We start from the raw sequence: 15,747 nt of genomic DNA, 5'->3' as shown, positions 1-15,747 counted from the left end.
CTACTGCAAGCACCGCTGCCTTCTCAAACAGCTGATAAGCAGGGGTCCCAGGTGTCGGACCCCCACTGATCAGATATTAATGACCTATCTTGAGGATAGCTCATCAGTAAGAAAAAGGTAGACAACCTCTTTCTCTCTTGTCACTTCCCTGGCAGGAGGGTGCGCGATCTTAAAGAGGAACACAGCCATCTCCATGCTGAAAGGTCTTAATGTACAGTGAAAGGAGATGAAAACTCAGATCGTTTGGAGCTAAAAGAGCTCTGATGATGTCATGACTGGGAGGAGCCAGAACAGAATACTGTGGTGTAACATATCACCCAACTTTTTGGATAGTCAAAGAGGGACAATTATGACCCAATATGTGAAAGGTCCTGGGGCTGAGGTGCGCCATGACTGCAGCCAGTGATTGGCTGAGCAGCATTCGCAGCCAGATTGAGGAAGTAGCAGGAAGTTGGGTGCAGCGGGGACCGGCACAGTCAGAACTGCAGCGGTGGGGGATCGGTAAGATGTGTAGAAGTTCTGTTATTTGTTTTTAGCATGTGCAGCCCCCGAGATGGCATTTTCTTGCACTGGAATACCCGTTTAAATGGTTTCTGTCATGAGAAATAACGTTATGTAGCTGACTGACAGCGATGTGCTAATGTCAGCAGTACATAACAGTGTGCTTTCTAACTCCCTGCCTGCCGCCGTTCCCTCAAAATATGCTAATGAGCCTCTAGGTGCTAGTGGGGCGTTGCTGCAGCACCCCGAGGCTCCGTCTTCTCACCCTTTGGCACGTGAAGTTGATTGAAGTCTGAGTTCTCCTCAGTGTCCGGTAAATCCCGCGCCGTCCCGTTTAGTATTCTGCGCAGGCGCAGTGAGTAAAGGACGCGCTCCTGCTGCCGGCTTCCTTCCTTCAGCGCAGTGAGGAAGCCGGCAGCAGGAGCGTGTCCTTCACTCACTGCGCCGAATACTAAACGGGGCGGCGCAGGCACGCGATTTACGGGACACTGAGGAGAACTCGAAAGTCAATCAACTGTACCTGGGCGTGCCAAAGGGGGCATAGACCGAGCCTCTAGGTGCTGCAGCAATGCCCTCATAGCACCTAGAGAGGCTTCATTAGCATATATTTTAAAAGTCAGTTTTTTTAAGAGAACGGCGGCAGGCAGGGAGTTAACAAACATACTGTTATGTACTGCTGACATTAACACATCGCTAACGTCAGTCAGCTACATAACGTTATTTCTCATGACAGAAACCCTTTAGATATCAGCACCCACATCGTCTTATTATAGACACTTTAACCTCTTAAGGACATAGGGCGTACAGGTACGCCCTTGTGCCCTGGTACTTAAGGACACAGGGCGTACATGTACGCCCTGTGTATTTTCGATCACTGCCGTGCGGCTGGCAGTGATCGGAACCCGGTGCCTGCTCAAATCATTGAGCAGGCACCTAGGCTAAATGCGCGGGGGGGTCCCGTGACCCCCCCATGTCGGCGATCGCGGCAAACCGCAGGTCAATTCAGACCTGCGGTTTGCTGCGATTTCTGAAGTTTCTGGTCCCCGCAGTCCCTGACCGCAGGGATCAGAAACTTTATATGCCAAAAAAAAAGTTTTATTTACCCCCCCCTGCACCCCCGAATGATTTTTATGGTGGCGGGAGGTGCAGGGGGAGGGTTGCGGGCGGTGTGGGCGGTGCGGGAGGCGGGCGGTGCGGCAGGCGGGATCGCGATCCCCCGCCCGCCTCCCCTTGTATAATCGTTGGTGTCTAGTGGGGATACCAGGGTGCCAGCACATTGCTGGCACCCTGGTATAAACGGCTGACATCTGCGATGCGATGTCAGCCGTTTAACCCTTTCCATACAGCGGTCCGTACGGACCGCTGTATGGAAAAGGTTAACAGCGCAGGGAGCTCCCTCCCTCTCCCATCGGGGGGCTGCTGTGCCTTTGCAGCCCCCCGATGGGGAGGGAGAGAGCCCCCAGAGAGCCCCCCTCAGCCCCGTGCTTACCCTTCCCCGTCTGCGCAGTTCTGAGCAGACGGGGAAGGTTCCCATGGCAACAGGACGCCTCTCAGGCGTCCTGCTGTCCATGGTGCTGAACAGATCTGTGCTGAATGGCATAGATCTGTTCAGTGTAAGTAAAATACAGTACAGAACAATATATATTGTACTGTACTGTATTATTCAGACATCAGACCCACTGGATCTTCAAGAACCAAGTGGGTCTGGGTCAAAAAAAAGTGAATAAAAGTGAAAAAAAAGTAAAAATCAAAAAACACATTTATCACTGATAAAAAATGAAAAAAATAAAATTCCCTACACATGTTTGGTATCGCCGCGTCCGTAACGACCTGATCTATAAAACGGTCATGTTACTTTACCCGAACGGTGAACACCATAAAAATAAAAAATAAAAAACTATGATGAAATTGAAATTTTGCCCACCTTTTCAAACATGAAGTAGACATATGGGGAATGTAAAGTCATCACAATTTTTGGGGGTATTACTATGTATTACAGAAGTAGAGAAACTGAAACTTTGAAATTTGCTAATTTTTTTCAAATTTTTGTTAAATTAGGTATTTTTTGGTGCAAAAAAATTTTTTTTTTTGACTCCATTTTACCAGTGTCATGAAGTACAATATGTGACGAAAAAACAATCTCAGAACGGCCTGGATAAGTCAAACCGTTTTAAAGTTATAAGCACTTAAAGGGACTCTGGTCAGATTTTCAAAAAATGGCCTGGTCCTAAGGTGTAAAAAGGCTGTGTCCTTAAGGGGTTAAGGTCCAAATTGTACGAAATAATGAAAAACCCCATACTAAGATATAGAAGCCCTACAAACACCACGCTTACTGTAGTGGCCCTTTAAGACTACTTTTTGTGTTCTTTGCCCCCTTAACATTTTACGGAGTTGCAGTCTGCGCTGAGAGTGGTGATTTTTCTCTCTATACTTCTCTAAAGGAAAATATAACTTTTTTTTTTTGTGTGTGTGTGACTATAGAACACAGTCTAAGTTGTGCCAACTATGCCGCCTATGCCCCTTCTTTCCCTTAAAAAATGATTTCCATTGCAACTGAGCCCCAATAGGACAGGCATTGATGTGAGTGACACGTGCTGGGGAATATGAAGCACTGAATAAATGAATAGCAGTCAAAAAGAAAGAAATTGGGGGTAAACTATGCCTAAGGCCATCTAAACTTACAAAAGCTTCCGATTAGGGGCAGGTTCTCTTTAAAACAGAGACTGTTCTTGAAAGAGAGAAATTGGTAGTAAGTGCCCTAAGTTCTCTCACAGTGTACATTGGATGGACAAATAAAGTTATTGGAAAAAAAAAAAACCTGCTCCGTGCCACTGCCTTCTCTCCCTGACTTCCAGCTAGCGCCCTGAGTCTGGGTGACGTCACTAGAGCGCGCGCTGTGTCGCCTCATCGTAGTCGTCGCCTGGTGAGCGGCGAGGCGACGCTCCGCTGTCCGCCCCGCCCCTGCTCCAGTGCTCCGGGACCCGACGCCTGATTTGTTTTTTTTCGCCCGCGAGGACACGTTCTCGGGTGTACTGCTTCGTGTCCCCTCCTCCCGGTGGGTGTCGTCCAGTGGTGACCCGGGAGGGACCCGACACGGGTGATGTCGGAGGGGCAGCAAGAAGCCTCCGGGTGGGGCTGGGACAGTGCGTGGCTCCTGCTCCTGAACGCGGGGCTTGTGGCGGCGCTAGTGTATGGGGCCTGGCGGGTGTACGCGCGCTGGAGAGGGAGCGCCACCCGAGAAGCCAACACGTTACCCCGCATGAAGAGACGAGACTTCGCCCTGCAGCAGTTACGGGACTACGACGGGACCAAAAACCCGCGCATCCTGCTGGCTGTCAACGGGAAGGTGTTCGACGTGACAGAGGGCAGCAAGTTCTACGGGCCTGGTGAGAGGGGCACAGGATGAATGGGGTGGGTCCATTGCAGTGTAGTCCAGGCCTGCCAGGGGGCTTTCAGGTAGTAGAGCCCCCCCCCACATATCAATCATATGCCCCCATATGTGCCCCCCACTTTCTCCATCAGGAATGGGTGCTGGGCACCTAGGTATGTTCTGAGGGACACTAGGGGGTCATGGAATCGTAACCATGCTGTGCAGCCTGCCATGACTTATCTGGTGGTCATATAACAAATTCATCCACAGTACCTGTAGAGTTCATGCCATCCGGACCACCAGTCCATATGATCTATGCCATAAGGACCACCTGCCCGTATGACACCGATGCCACCCGGACCGCCTGCCCGTATGACACCGATGCCACCCGGACCGCCTGCCCGTATGACACCGATGCCACCCGGACCGCCTGCCCGTATGACACCGATGCCACCCGGACCGCCTGCCCGTATGACACCGATGCCACCCGGACCGCCTGCCCGTATGACACGATGCCACCCGGACCGCCTGCCCGTATGACACGATGCCACCCGGACCGCCTGCCCGTATGACACGATGCCACCCGGACCGCCTGCCCGTATGACACGATGCCACCCGGACCGCCTGCCCGTATGACACGATGCCACCCGGGCCGCCTGCCCGTATGACACGATGCCACCCGGGCCGCCTGCCCGTATGACACGATGCCACCCGGGCCGCCTGCCCGTATGACACGATGCCACCCGGGCCGCCTGCCCGTATGACACGATGCCACCCGGGCCGCCTGCCCGTATGACACGATGCCACCCGGGCCGCCTGCCCGTATGACACGATGCCACCCGGGCCGCCTGCCCGTATGCCACCCGGGCCGCCTGCCCGTATGACACCGATGCCACCCGGGCCGCCTGCTCGTATGACACTGATGTAACGCTTATGATTGCTGATCATACAGGGCAGACCTAAGACATCTCTTAATATAATTAAATCTAAAATCGCCGGTTTGCCTGGTATGGCAGTATGGCCTGGCTGAACGTTGATGTAGTGGTCAGGAAGTTCAGCAAATTTTGGGAGAATATATCAGACTTGGACGGGGACCTCCCGGCGGTGTTTCTCTGTTCTTAATACCAATCTGATAAGTTGATAGCTGAATGGTGGTGGACACGGATGAGCAGCGTTTGGATACCCATGTTCCTCCTAGACTGCGATGGTCCTTGGCATGTACAGTAGTGGCCAAAAGTTTTGAGAATGACACAAATATTAGTTTTCACAAAGTTTGCTGCTAAACTGCTTTTAGATCTTTGTTTCAGTTGTTTCTGTGATGTAGTGAAATATAATTCCACGCACTTCATACGTTTCAAAGGCTTTTATCGACAATTACATGACATTTATGCAAAGAGTCAGTATTTGCAGTGTTGACCCTTCTTTTTCAGGACCTCTGCAATTCGACTGGGCATGCTCTCAATCAACTTCTGGGCCAATTCCTGACTGATAGCAACCCATTCTTTCATAATCACTTCTTGGAGTTTGTCAGAATTAGTGGGTTTTTGTTTGTCCACCCGCCTCTTGAGGATTGACCACAAGTTCTCAATGGGATTAAGATCTGGGGAGTTTCCAGGCCATGGACCCAAAATGTCAACGTTTTGATCCCCGAGCCACTTAATTATCACTTTTGCCTTATGGCACGGTGCTCCATCGTGCTGGAAAATGCATTGTTCTTCACCAAACTGTTGTTGGATTGTTGGAAGAAGTTGCTGTTGGAGGGTGTTTTGGTACCATTCTTTATTCATGGCTGTGTTTTTGGGCAAAATTGTGAGTGAGCCCACTCCCTTGGATGAGAAGCAACCCCACACATGAATGGTCTCAGGATGCTTTACTGTTGGCATGACACAGGACTGATGGTAGCGCTCACCTTTTCTTCTCCAGACAAGCCTTTTTCCAGATGCCCCAAACAATCGGAAAGAGGCTTCATCGGAGAATATGACTTTGCCCCAGTCCTCAGCAGTCCATTCACCATACTTTCTGCAGAAGATCAATCTGTCCCTGATGTTTTTTTTGGAGAGAAGTGGCTTCTTTGCTGCCCTTCTTGACACCAGGCCATCTTCCAAAAGTCTTCGCCTCACTGTGCATGCAGATGCGCTCACACCTGCCTGCTGCCATTCCTGAGCAAGCTCTTCACTGGTGGCACTCTGATCCCGCAGCTGAATCCTCTTTAGGAGACGATCCTGGCGCTTGCTGGACTTTCTTGGATGCCCTGAAGCCTTCTTAACAAGAATTGAACCTCTTTCCTTGAAGTTCTTGATAATCCTATAAATTGTTGATTGAGGTGCAATCTTAGTAGCCACAATATCCTTGCCTGTGAAGCCATTTTTATGCAACGCAATGATGGCTGCACGCGTTTCTTTGCAGGTTACCATGGTTAACAATGGAAGAACAATGATTTCAAGCATCACCCTCCTTTTAACATGTCAAGTCTGCCATTTTAACCCAATCAGCCTGACATAATGATCTCCAGCCTTGTGCTCGTCAACATTCTCACCTGAGTTAACAAGACGATTACTGAAATGATCTCAGCAGGTCCTTTATTGACAGCAATGAAATGCAGTGGAAAGGTTTTTTTGGGATTAAGTAAATTTTCATGGCAAAGAAGGACTAAGCAATTCATCTGATCACTCTTCATAACATTCTGGAGTATATGCAAATTGCTATTATAAAAACTTAAGCAGCAACTTTTCCAATATTTATGTAATTCTCAAAACTTTTGGCCACGACTGTACATCCAGGACAAGGGCCGGTGATCGGTTTTCTGGCCTGGAGATGTGAGCTACACACGAGCCGTATGTAAGGAGGACTCTGCTATGTCACTGGACAGGAGACTGAAGTAATACTAAGCACCAGCAGGTCTCGTGACTGGTAGATCCAGGGCTGCTTCTTACATTATTTTTGGATGAATTGGTACGTCGGTCTGAGGACCTTAAAATGTACACCCAGGGTCGTGCAGGAAGGTAGGGCTGTCCTAACCTTCAGTGGATGGAGATGCAGTCTGGCACCAGAGCATTCCTCTCTTCTGCACTGCATTGTTTTTGGACTCCATATTTAAGGATGACTGTTTTAGCATTGGAGGCCAGAAGGAAAGCAAAGTGAAGAACAGAAACCAGCAAGAAGTTTGTGTCGTCATTAAAGTAGGTCATCATAATAGGGCGGCAGCTATCGACTATTCTATCGATAAATCAAGTACTCTAATAAAAAAACGAATCAAAACGTTTTTCTTTATAAAAACTCATCAGCCCCCTGTGCCACCATCTCCCCCTCCTAGCCATGCCCCCAGCGCTTGTAGCGGCGCTGCTCTACAGCTCCTCCATCTTCTTCTCCGCGCGCTGCACTGGCGTCCTGACATCACACAGCGTCAGGTCATGGTGCACGCTTACAATGTGTCAGGACAGCGCGGGCCGCCGGGTGAACACGGAGCGGGAGTAATAGCAAGCGCTTCACTCACGCTATGGTCACATGACAAATCCTCGATGCAAAAAACTTGCATCAAGGATTTTTTGGTGTCTAATTACTCGATTAAATCGAGTAATCGTTTCAGCCCTGCATCCAAAAAACAGAAGTGATTGAACATGTTTTCCATCGCAGACATTGATGACTTATGACTAGAATATCGGATCAGTGGAAGACCACCCTAAAGTGAAGGCGAGAGCAAGCGTAGCTTTGGGAGTCCTGATAATAGCAGGCCTCTGGGTGGGCTACTTTCACATCTGCGTTGTGCTGTCCGGCACAGGCTCTCAAAACCGCTTCAGTTTTGTCCCCATTGTGAATGAAACTGAACAAACCGCATGGGGTGCGCCCGAATGGATTCCGTTCCGGTTTGTTGCCTTCCCATGCCGGACACAAAAAGGCTGCAAGCAGCATTCTTGACAATGAATGGGTACAAAACGGAAGCGTTTTCCCCCCGCTTTTGAGACCCTATGACAGAACTCAATAGCGGAAAGGGAAAACGCTAGTGTGAAAGTAGCCTAAGTCAATGGTGCTAGATCTGTTTTTTCGGACACTGTCTCTTCATTTTCGATATAATACAACCGGATCCGTTCTGAACAAATGCAGCCGGTAGTAGTATTATAACGGACGCAGTTTACTGTGGTTTTGAGAACCTCTGCCGGATCTCCAAAGCGTATGTGAAAGCAGCCTTATAGAGGTGCAATGAGCGGTGGACGTGCATGCGCGGCACATTCTCAGTTCACTTCTGAGGGACTTCTGAAAATAGCCACGTGCACTTGCTCAACTATTTTCTGAACTCTCATAGAAGTGAATGGGAGCACATGGACATGGCGGGACCCGCATCCAGGGCTGTGGAGTCGGCGGAAATTTTGGGTACCTGGAGTCGGAGTCGGCAAACAATGCACCGACTCCGACTCCTACTAAATTTAGATTGGAATTAAAAAAAGCAAGTTTAAATGTCCCAATTCACAAAAAGTTATAATTAATGACTTCTCTACTGTAAGAATAAAGACCAATGCATGCAGTGCCTCACGTAACCGCAAAACGAACACGTTAAGTGACCGTGAAGAAGCTTTTCATGTGCTTCACTATATGGCACGCAACGCACAGTTAGGAGCTGCAATACTTATACTTTCCAATGTGTTGTGTTCTGCTTTTACAGGGAACGCAGCGTCCATGTGTAACCTAGCCTCTCACTGATAAGGGATTAAATAAATATGTTTTTTGCAGGACTAGAGACACTTGTATAAGTGAAGGGAATGGAGGGCCAATAGTTCAAGACTGGAGCTGTAAACCATTGGAAAAACTGCTGTCATTTAGCTAAGGCTATAAAAACTTGTAAACTCCGATTGTTAGCTTAAACTTTAAACATGACTATGGGATTCTCCTAGGAAAATCATGTTTTAGAATAAATGCTCCTTCCTGGATCCTCCTTTATTTTCATTGTGTTTTGTCTTTTGCTTAAACTGTGCAATACAGTAGACTGTTGGCTTCCCAGCCAGTAGTCCTGTGGTAGGTTGCGTTTCTTTCCCTCAAGGAATGTATAAAATACATTCGCATATTAATACAGAGGAGTCGGGGAGTCGGAAGTACATAAAACTGAGGAGTCGGAGTCGGAACATTTATCTACCGACTCCACAGCCCTGCCCGCATCTATCTGATATTGGTGGCGTATCCAACTGGGATGGGTGTTCTAGCCCAGGCATGGCCAACCTGTGGCTCTCCAGCTGTTGTAAAACTACAATTCCCACCATGCCCTGCTGTAGGCTGATAGCAGTTGGCAGTCTGGGCATGCTGGGAGTTGTAGTTTTGCAACATCTGGAAAGCCTCAGGTTGGCCATCCCTGTTCTAGCCCTTTTAAAGGTCTGGTTCTCCTGCATTACCGCTGCAGCCTATCACTATCTTCAGTGACTGCTGAGGACACAGGTTGGCTGTAGCATATTTCTTGGACCTGTGTCAGGACTCCAGTAACATCTTCTATAAAGCGCTGTAATTGCTCTATGGAAGTCCTCCCATCCTGCCTGTATGCTTGGCTAGGATAAGAGTCTGATTGGTGGGACCCTGACCATAGCTGAGAATGGGGGCCCAGTCCCCCTATTTGAATGGAGTGATGGTCAGGCAGCGGTGTCAGAGGGCTGTACATGGCTCTCTCTGGCAGTGCTGTAAACTTTGGATTGGCAGTGCCCATGTTCACCTATTGCGCCATTCGAGCAGTTTAACCCTTAGTAATGTCTCATGGAGCAGCAGACTGTAATCTGTCTGGCCGTGCCTGCTGCCACGAGATCTCTTTGGCTGTGTGGCTGGCAGATCACAGGAGATGTGTATATGCTGGTTCTGTGCTGTATTTGACGCTCGGAGCCGATCAGTGGCATTTTTTAACTTTCTGAATGTCCTTTTAATATTTTCCTGGCAAATAACAATGGTAAAATGACGTAGTTGGCAAAGCAAGCATTGTGGAGTCCACAGCACATTCCAGAGATGCAAGAAAACAAGTCTCATGATGTGCTGCTCATCTCCTCTTGGGACTGGGAGGACAGACGCTCGGCTCTGGACCCCTGTCACATGTCTGTCCGTGAGCGTCTGAGAGTGAGAGCGGAGGGCTGTGACCTTGCTCATGTACTGGAGTTGTTGGCCTCCATTAATAGCACCTCTCGCGTTAATGCTGGCTTGTCAGCCGTGTAATGTACACAACGTTATCTCCCTTTTGTCTGCGCTGGTTACAGTACACAAGGTTGGACTGTACTGCTCTACCGTGAATATCACGACTGCAGTACAGAGGGCAATAACGCCCGTGAGAGCTTAACTGACGCCTGTACAGGTCATTTTTACGCTGTGAGAGACTTCCCTGTGGTTGATGAGAGCGCTGCATGCTGTGCCATACTGCTGGAGCCCAGTACCAAAGCTCCATACTCAGGTCTACGGAGGACAGCGAGTAAAGAGCTTTGTTATTCGGACCAATGGGGTTGCGTGGGATAAGCAGCCTTTTATAGTGCTATTATACACGTTCAGTGGTAAAAGGGTATTTTTGGGGCCTCAGATAAAACAATCTATTTTCGGGTAGTATTGTGGTTTTCACACTGTAATGATGGATTAGGAGTTCACGGACAGTACCTGTGTGAGTCCGTGACTGCAGAGGCTTAGGCTACTTTCACACTTGCGGCAGAGTCATCCGGCAAGCAGTTCCTGCCTTCCCATTACCATCAAAACGTATGCCAACTGATGGCATTTGTAAGACTGATCGGGATCTTGATCCGTCTTACAAATGCATTGAAATGCCAGATCCGTTTTTCTGGTGTCATCCGGAAAAACGGATCCGGCATTAATTTTTTTTCCGGCCTGCACGGAAGGATGGATCCGGTTCCGCATTTCGGTATTCAGTCACGAATACATTCCTATGGGAAAAAATGCTGGCATTCATTTTTTTGGGCCGGAGATAAAACCGTAGCGTGCTGCGGTATTATCTCTGTCCTGAACAAAAAGACATCCTGATGCATCCCGAACGGATTGCTCTCCCTTCAGAATGCATGGGGATAAAACTGATCAGTTCTTTTCCAGGATTGATCCCCTAGGACGGAACTCAGTGCCGGAAAAGAATAACGCTATTGTGAAAGTACCCTAAGAGGGGCGAGGCTGGTGGGGGGCGCTGGCAAAGGAAAGATCCATTGGGAGGTGGGATCCGCCTGTGAGGAGGCCGACTGATATCTGGGCACAAGCTGATAATACTACAGTATATGTAGGTGGTGGCAGTTAGTAGTAGAGGCAGCATCATGTCACTGCGGGTCTGGGTGGTACAGTTGCTCCATTAGCAATTCCCTTTGGCTCCTGAATGAAAAGTTTAGCAGAAAACTGCTTCGGATCATCGGCAGCCAGCTAGTCCGAACCTGGGTAGTGGGACCACCAAGAATACAGGACTGCTGCGGAGCCAGCTACTGGAGACATCACATCAGAGGTGAGGAGGAGAGCCCGCGGCCAGACAAGAGGTCCGCTCCTGTGGTCAGATTGAGAGAGGTATGATGAAGTGCTGTGCTCCGCGGCACCACCCCTGCTGACAGGAGCTGTGGACGGGCAGCACTGACGTTTGGGACCACTAATAGTGCAGCAGAGACATCGCATCAGAGGTGAGGAGGGGAGCCCACTGCCACACAAGAGGTTCACTCTGGTATCAAGACTTGAGAGCGGTATTATAAAGTGCTGGGCGCCGTGGCACCACTACTGCTAGTGTCTCCTGTCCTGTGTTCAGCTGCCACAGTCCACCAATTGCTCTGCCTCTGTCCTCTCGCTGAGCCTGGCTTCTATTGCCATTACACTGCTGCTCTGACTGCACCAGCATGCCCTGGCTGAGCCTCATAGCAAGGGACAGAAGAATAATCAGGTGCTCAGCCAGGGCACACTGGTGCTGTGTAGTCAGGATGTTATGTTTTCCACATTGTTTATGGGCTGCACTGTCAGGTAGCCAAGTTATTGTTCTGCATCAGCATCATCCTCCCAAAGAGCTGGAGATATTTCTGTGCTGCTCTGTCACCTCGTATGTGGGCACTGGCTCTGCAGAACAGCTCGTTGTGGGGTTCATCATGGTGCTGATGGGCCAGGGTAAGGGCTCATGCACGCCTTGTCAGCCAGTGACTATTCTATGTTCTATATTTTTGTGGTGCGGACGGATCATGGATCCATTCAAGTTGAATGGGTCTGCATCTGTCAGCGGCAGCCACACGGATGGTGCCTGTGCATTGGGGACCTGAAGTTGCGGTCCCCTGTGCACGGAACGGGCGGCACATGATCGTGTGCATGAGTCCTACCTCTGGAGATGCAGGGCACTGATTGTGCAGCCCAGACATGATGTGGACCGATTGAGGTAGACCGAACATCCTGACCACACTGCACCAGCATGCCCCTGCTGAGCCTCTGATCAGTCTTCTGTCCCTCTCATCGAGTATGAGAGGCTCAGTCAGGGCATGCTGGTGCAGTCAGGATGTTAGGTTTGCCTCAGTCTTTTTTGGCTGTTATATTTAAAAAATTAAGAGAAAACTTAAAGGGGTTGTCCGGGCTTTTTAATATTGATGACCTATCCTCAGGATAGGTCATCAATATCAGATCGGCGAGGTTCCTACACCTGGCACCCCCACCAGTCAGCTGTACTTCTGTCTTCCTGTCCGCAGCTGTATGTCTATGGGACCGCAGCAGCAGAGCTGGAAGGGAGACAGCGTGTGCACACTCCACATGCCGTCTCTCCGTACGGCTGACCGGCGGGGGTGCTGGCTGTCCTGAGAATAGGTCATCAATATTAAAAAAAGCCCCGAAAACCCCTATATTTTTGAATGGCATAAAAGTCAGATAAATGTAAAATTGTTTAAATGTGCTATTTATGAATGGAGGACAGTAATGGTTTCCCTGTAACCTCTTAACTTTATGTAGGCTTATGTATTTATATGAATTATTGCAGATTTCCACGTGACGCCCCCACTTGTCAGCTTTATCAGGTATACAGTGTACGGAGCTGGAAGCAAACCGCTCCATACAGTGCGCAGTGGCCATGTCGGGAACTGCAGCCCAGCTCTCTGTAACAGCTTATCGGTGGGATGCTGGGTGTCAGACCCTCACTGATCTGATATTGACCACCTAGCCTCCAGCCCGGACAACCCCTTTAATGTATGAGAGAAGCTGCTGTCTGATGTTGTTCCTCTCTCCTCACTGAAATAAATGTGGAGAACACCCGTGTATGGCAATCTGATTCCCACAGATTAGTCGTAGATATTTCTGTAGATGTCCGCTTATATGAAGGAGGCTTTCAGGACATGCTGCAGATTTCTAGAATTGATTCTCAGTCCACTGGAAGAATGGCCAGTGTATGAAATGTGATATATAATGCTGTGCTTTTAGCATCACGTCCTGGGCTCTATAGGGTTAATGGTTGTAGGGAAACATGGGCAGTAACGGATCCACTGACCCATCACCTCCTAGTAACGCTATTACTCCAGCTGTGGGCGCTTCTTGAGGCCAGGCTCCTGACCCTTAGTGTGCAGGAGGATATAGCTTCCCTAATTTCCTCATAAATCTCATTTTGGGTTTGTAAGCCAGACATGGATATTGCAATCATTGGCTACAGTATAAAGCTGTACCTTGTACCAGACACGCAGCTCTGCTTCACCTGATTAAACACTGCATTTCTTGTGTTCCCGAGTTAGAACACTGGTTCTCATGCAAATTAGGCCTTTGGTGCAATGAGGTCATCACCATTGCTCTTGCTGCACCCAAGCTCTACTCCTTTCTGTGGGCAGGGGGTTTATAATCCGCCTGGTGCGGTAGTGTAGTGACTGTGCATTTCTTTATCAGGGTAGGTATTACATTGTGAAATGCTCATATGTTTCTAATGCTGACACCAGGCCCAATCCAAACACAATACTCAGTATATCTACTCCGTCCGGACGTGTTACATTAACCATGATAAATGGCTTCAGCCTTAATGAACGTTCTGCAGGGGAAATTTAGCAATGAAGGATTGTTTTAGCCGACCGGTGCCGCCGTCATTGTCTGGAATGAAGTCGTCCATGCTTAAAAGTTTCACCTGATAGACGAAAGATCTTTTTTGTCGTTCTTTCATCCCAGAAAGTGTCTTTGTAGTTTGTATGACCAGTTTGAGCGACAGTAAAGGCCAGTATAGACTAAAATGTGTACAGCCGATTGTTCAGTCCGTCGCTCTGACTTCCGTCTGATGTGTACGTTTGCCGAGTGAAATGGGGATTAAATGTATCCGGTGGCGGCCCAGTTGAAATCCTTCGCTGTGAGGTCTTGTCTTTGCTACAATTTACAAGGAGGTTTTGTTTTCCTTTGCAGATGGACCGTATGGGATATTTGCTGGTCGAGATGCCTCCAGGGGACTTGCAACTTTTTGTCTTGATAAAGAGGCACTACGAGATGAATACGACGACTTGTCAGACCTCAATGCTGTACAAATGGAAAGCGTTCGAGAGTGGGAGATGCAGTTCAAAGGTACAGTATAGCTGTAAGGCCTTAAAACATAAATTGTCTGTTTTTTTGTTTTAAGTGCCATTTGTCTCTTCAAAAATCTTTTGCATTATACTTTTTCAGGTGTTTTCTTCCCTCTAGAGAAGGCGAAGGGGGAAAACACCTGAAGATTACCCAAATGCACCTAAATTGGAAAAAACAAAAGTCTTCCAGCTAATATCTGGGGCTGTGGTTTTCCTGCTTAAAAAAAAAAAAAATACACATTTGCAAAAAAAAATGCTGGGCTGTAATATCCAGAAGCGCTTCCGGATGCTGCGCCTGATGTATGACGAGACGTGCGACCCATCATAAATTAGGAGCAGCATCTGTCAGTCCATGCGCCTCACCTGAAATCTACCCCAGAAAACTAGCCTGGAAGATGATAAATGTGGCCGGGGCTGCCCCCCTCATCACGCCCCCTTTTTGGGGAAAGTGGCGAGGCCGGTGGATTGACAGCCCATAAATCTGTCTTGATAAGTCAGCACAAGTATGAAAAGCATTTTTCAAGATGTGGATGATTTTTTTTTTTTTAAAGTCATTTTTAGTGCACTGGATATAAAATCTCCAGTATATACTTTGCAGCACCACTTGTCACTCATCCCGTGGGTAGTGGTTTCACATGAATGGTCGCCAGTAATGGTACAACCCTCGGGATGCAACATCACTGATGTGTGATACATTTATGTAACAATGTCCTCCTTTACATATTGCCTGCACAGTGAATATAATGCTGATATTTTACTAGTAAGGGACTCGCTCTGTATATAGTCAGTAGTGGCCATTCTGTAAAAGATTAGTTTGTGTGAATGGTAGAACTATAACTTGAAATGCTGAGGGTGAGCTTGACACTGTCCTCAGAAGCTGGTTGAGATACCAGTGTTTGTCCTGCTCAGTGGAGCGTGCCTAGCTCCTGGCACTAATGACCCAGACGGAATCATTTCTTGCTTATGATGTTCTCTTCCTAATGTGGACTACTTTGCTTTTAACAGAAAAGTATGAATATGTTGGGCGTTTATTGAAACCAGGAGAAGAGCCGTCTGAGTATACAGATGAAGAAGACGCCCGAGACCACTCAAAGCAGGAATGAACATTTTCACAACCAAAGTCGGGGTCCTTTCAAAAACTGCGACCTGTAACTCCCCCCCCCCCCCCCCCCCCCCCCCCAAATAAAGCCAAACATGGATGTCTCGGGTGGTTAATGTGCTCAACACTAGTGTCCAGATTTTGTATAAAGTTGACCCTGTAAAGAAGTTTTTAATACGCATTCTCTGATCCTTACTGCCAACAATTTCCTCAACCCTCCTGGCCGCAAAGCAGTTGCTGGTTCTGTCGAAGGAACTATGGTCCAGGAATAGTTTATGAGAGAACTATGTATAGCT

At 48.4% G+C, this 15,747-nt stretch overlaps 1 protein-coding gene across 1 annotated transcript; it reads left to right on the top strand.

Moving 5' to 3' along the window:
* Positions 1 to 3,386: 3,386 nt before the first annotated feature.
* PGRMC2 (progesterone receptor membrane component 2) lies at positions 3,387 to 15,513 on the top strand. The gene is made up of 3 exons (XM_040418439.1): positions 3,387 to 3,887; positions 14,198 to 14,353; positions 15,358 to 15,513. Exons 1-3 carry the CDS (start codon positions 3,602 to 3,604, stop codon positions 15,453 to 15,455), a joined length of 540 nt encoding a protein of 179 aa, XP_040274373.1. The 5' UTR covers positions 3,387 to 3,601; the 3' UTR covers positions 15,456 to 15,513.
* The last annotated feature ends 234 nt before the right edge of the window (positions 15,514 to 15,747 follow it).

Source organism: Bufo bufo, chromosome 2, assembly GCF_905171765.1.
Source record: "Bufo bufo chromosome 2, aBufBuf1.1, whole genome shotgun sequence".
NCBI lineage: Eukaryota > Metazoa > Chordata > Amphibia > Anura > Bufonidae > Bufo > Bufo bufo.
Note: the sequence above shows the minus strand (reverse complement) of the source record. Positions and strands in the feature narration are given on the sequence as shown.

What these genes read in the sequence shown, in the direction of transcription:
- PGRMC2 (XM_040418439.1), top strand. Translation starts at nt 3,602, where the DNA reads ATGTCGGAGGGGCAGCAAGAAGCCTCCGGGTGGGGCTGGGACAGTGCG. An exon ending in CAGCAAGTTCTACGGGCCTG is followed by an intron (nt 3,888 to 14,197) that starts GTGAGAGGGGCA and finishes TTTCCTTTGCAG; the next exon opens with ATGGACCGTATGGGATATTT. An exon ending in GTGGGAGATGCAGTTCAAAG is followed by an intron (nt 14,354 to 15,357) that starts GTACAGTATAGC and finishes TGCTTTTAACAG; the next exon opens with AAAAGTATGAATATGTTGGG.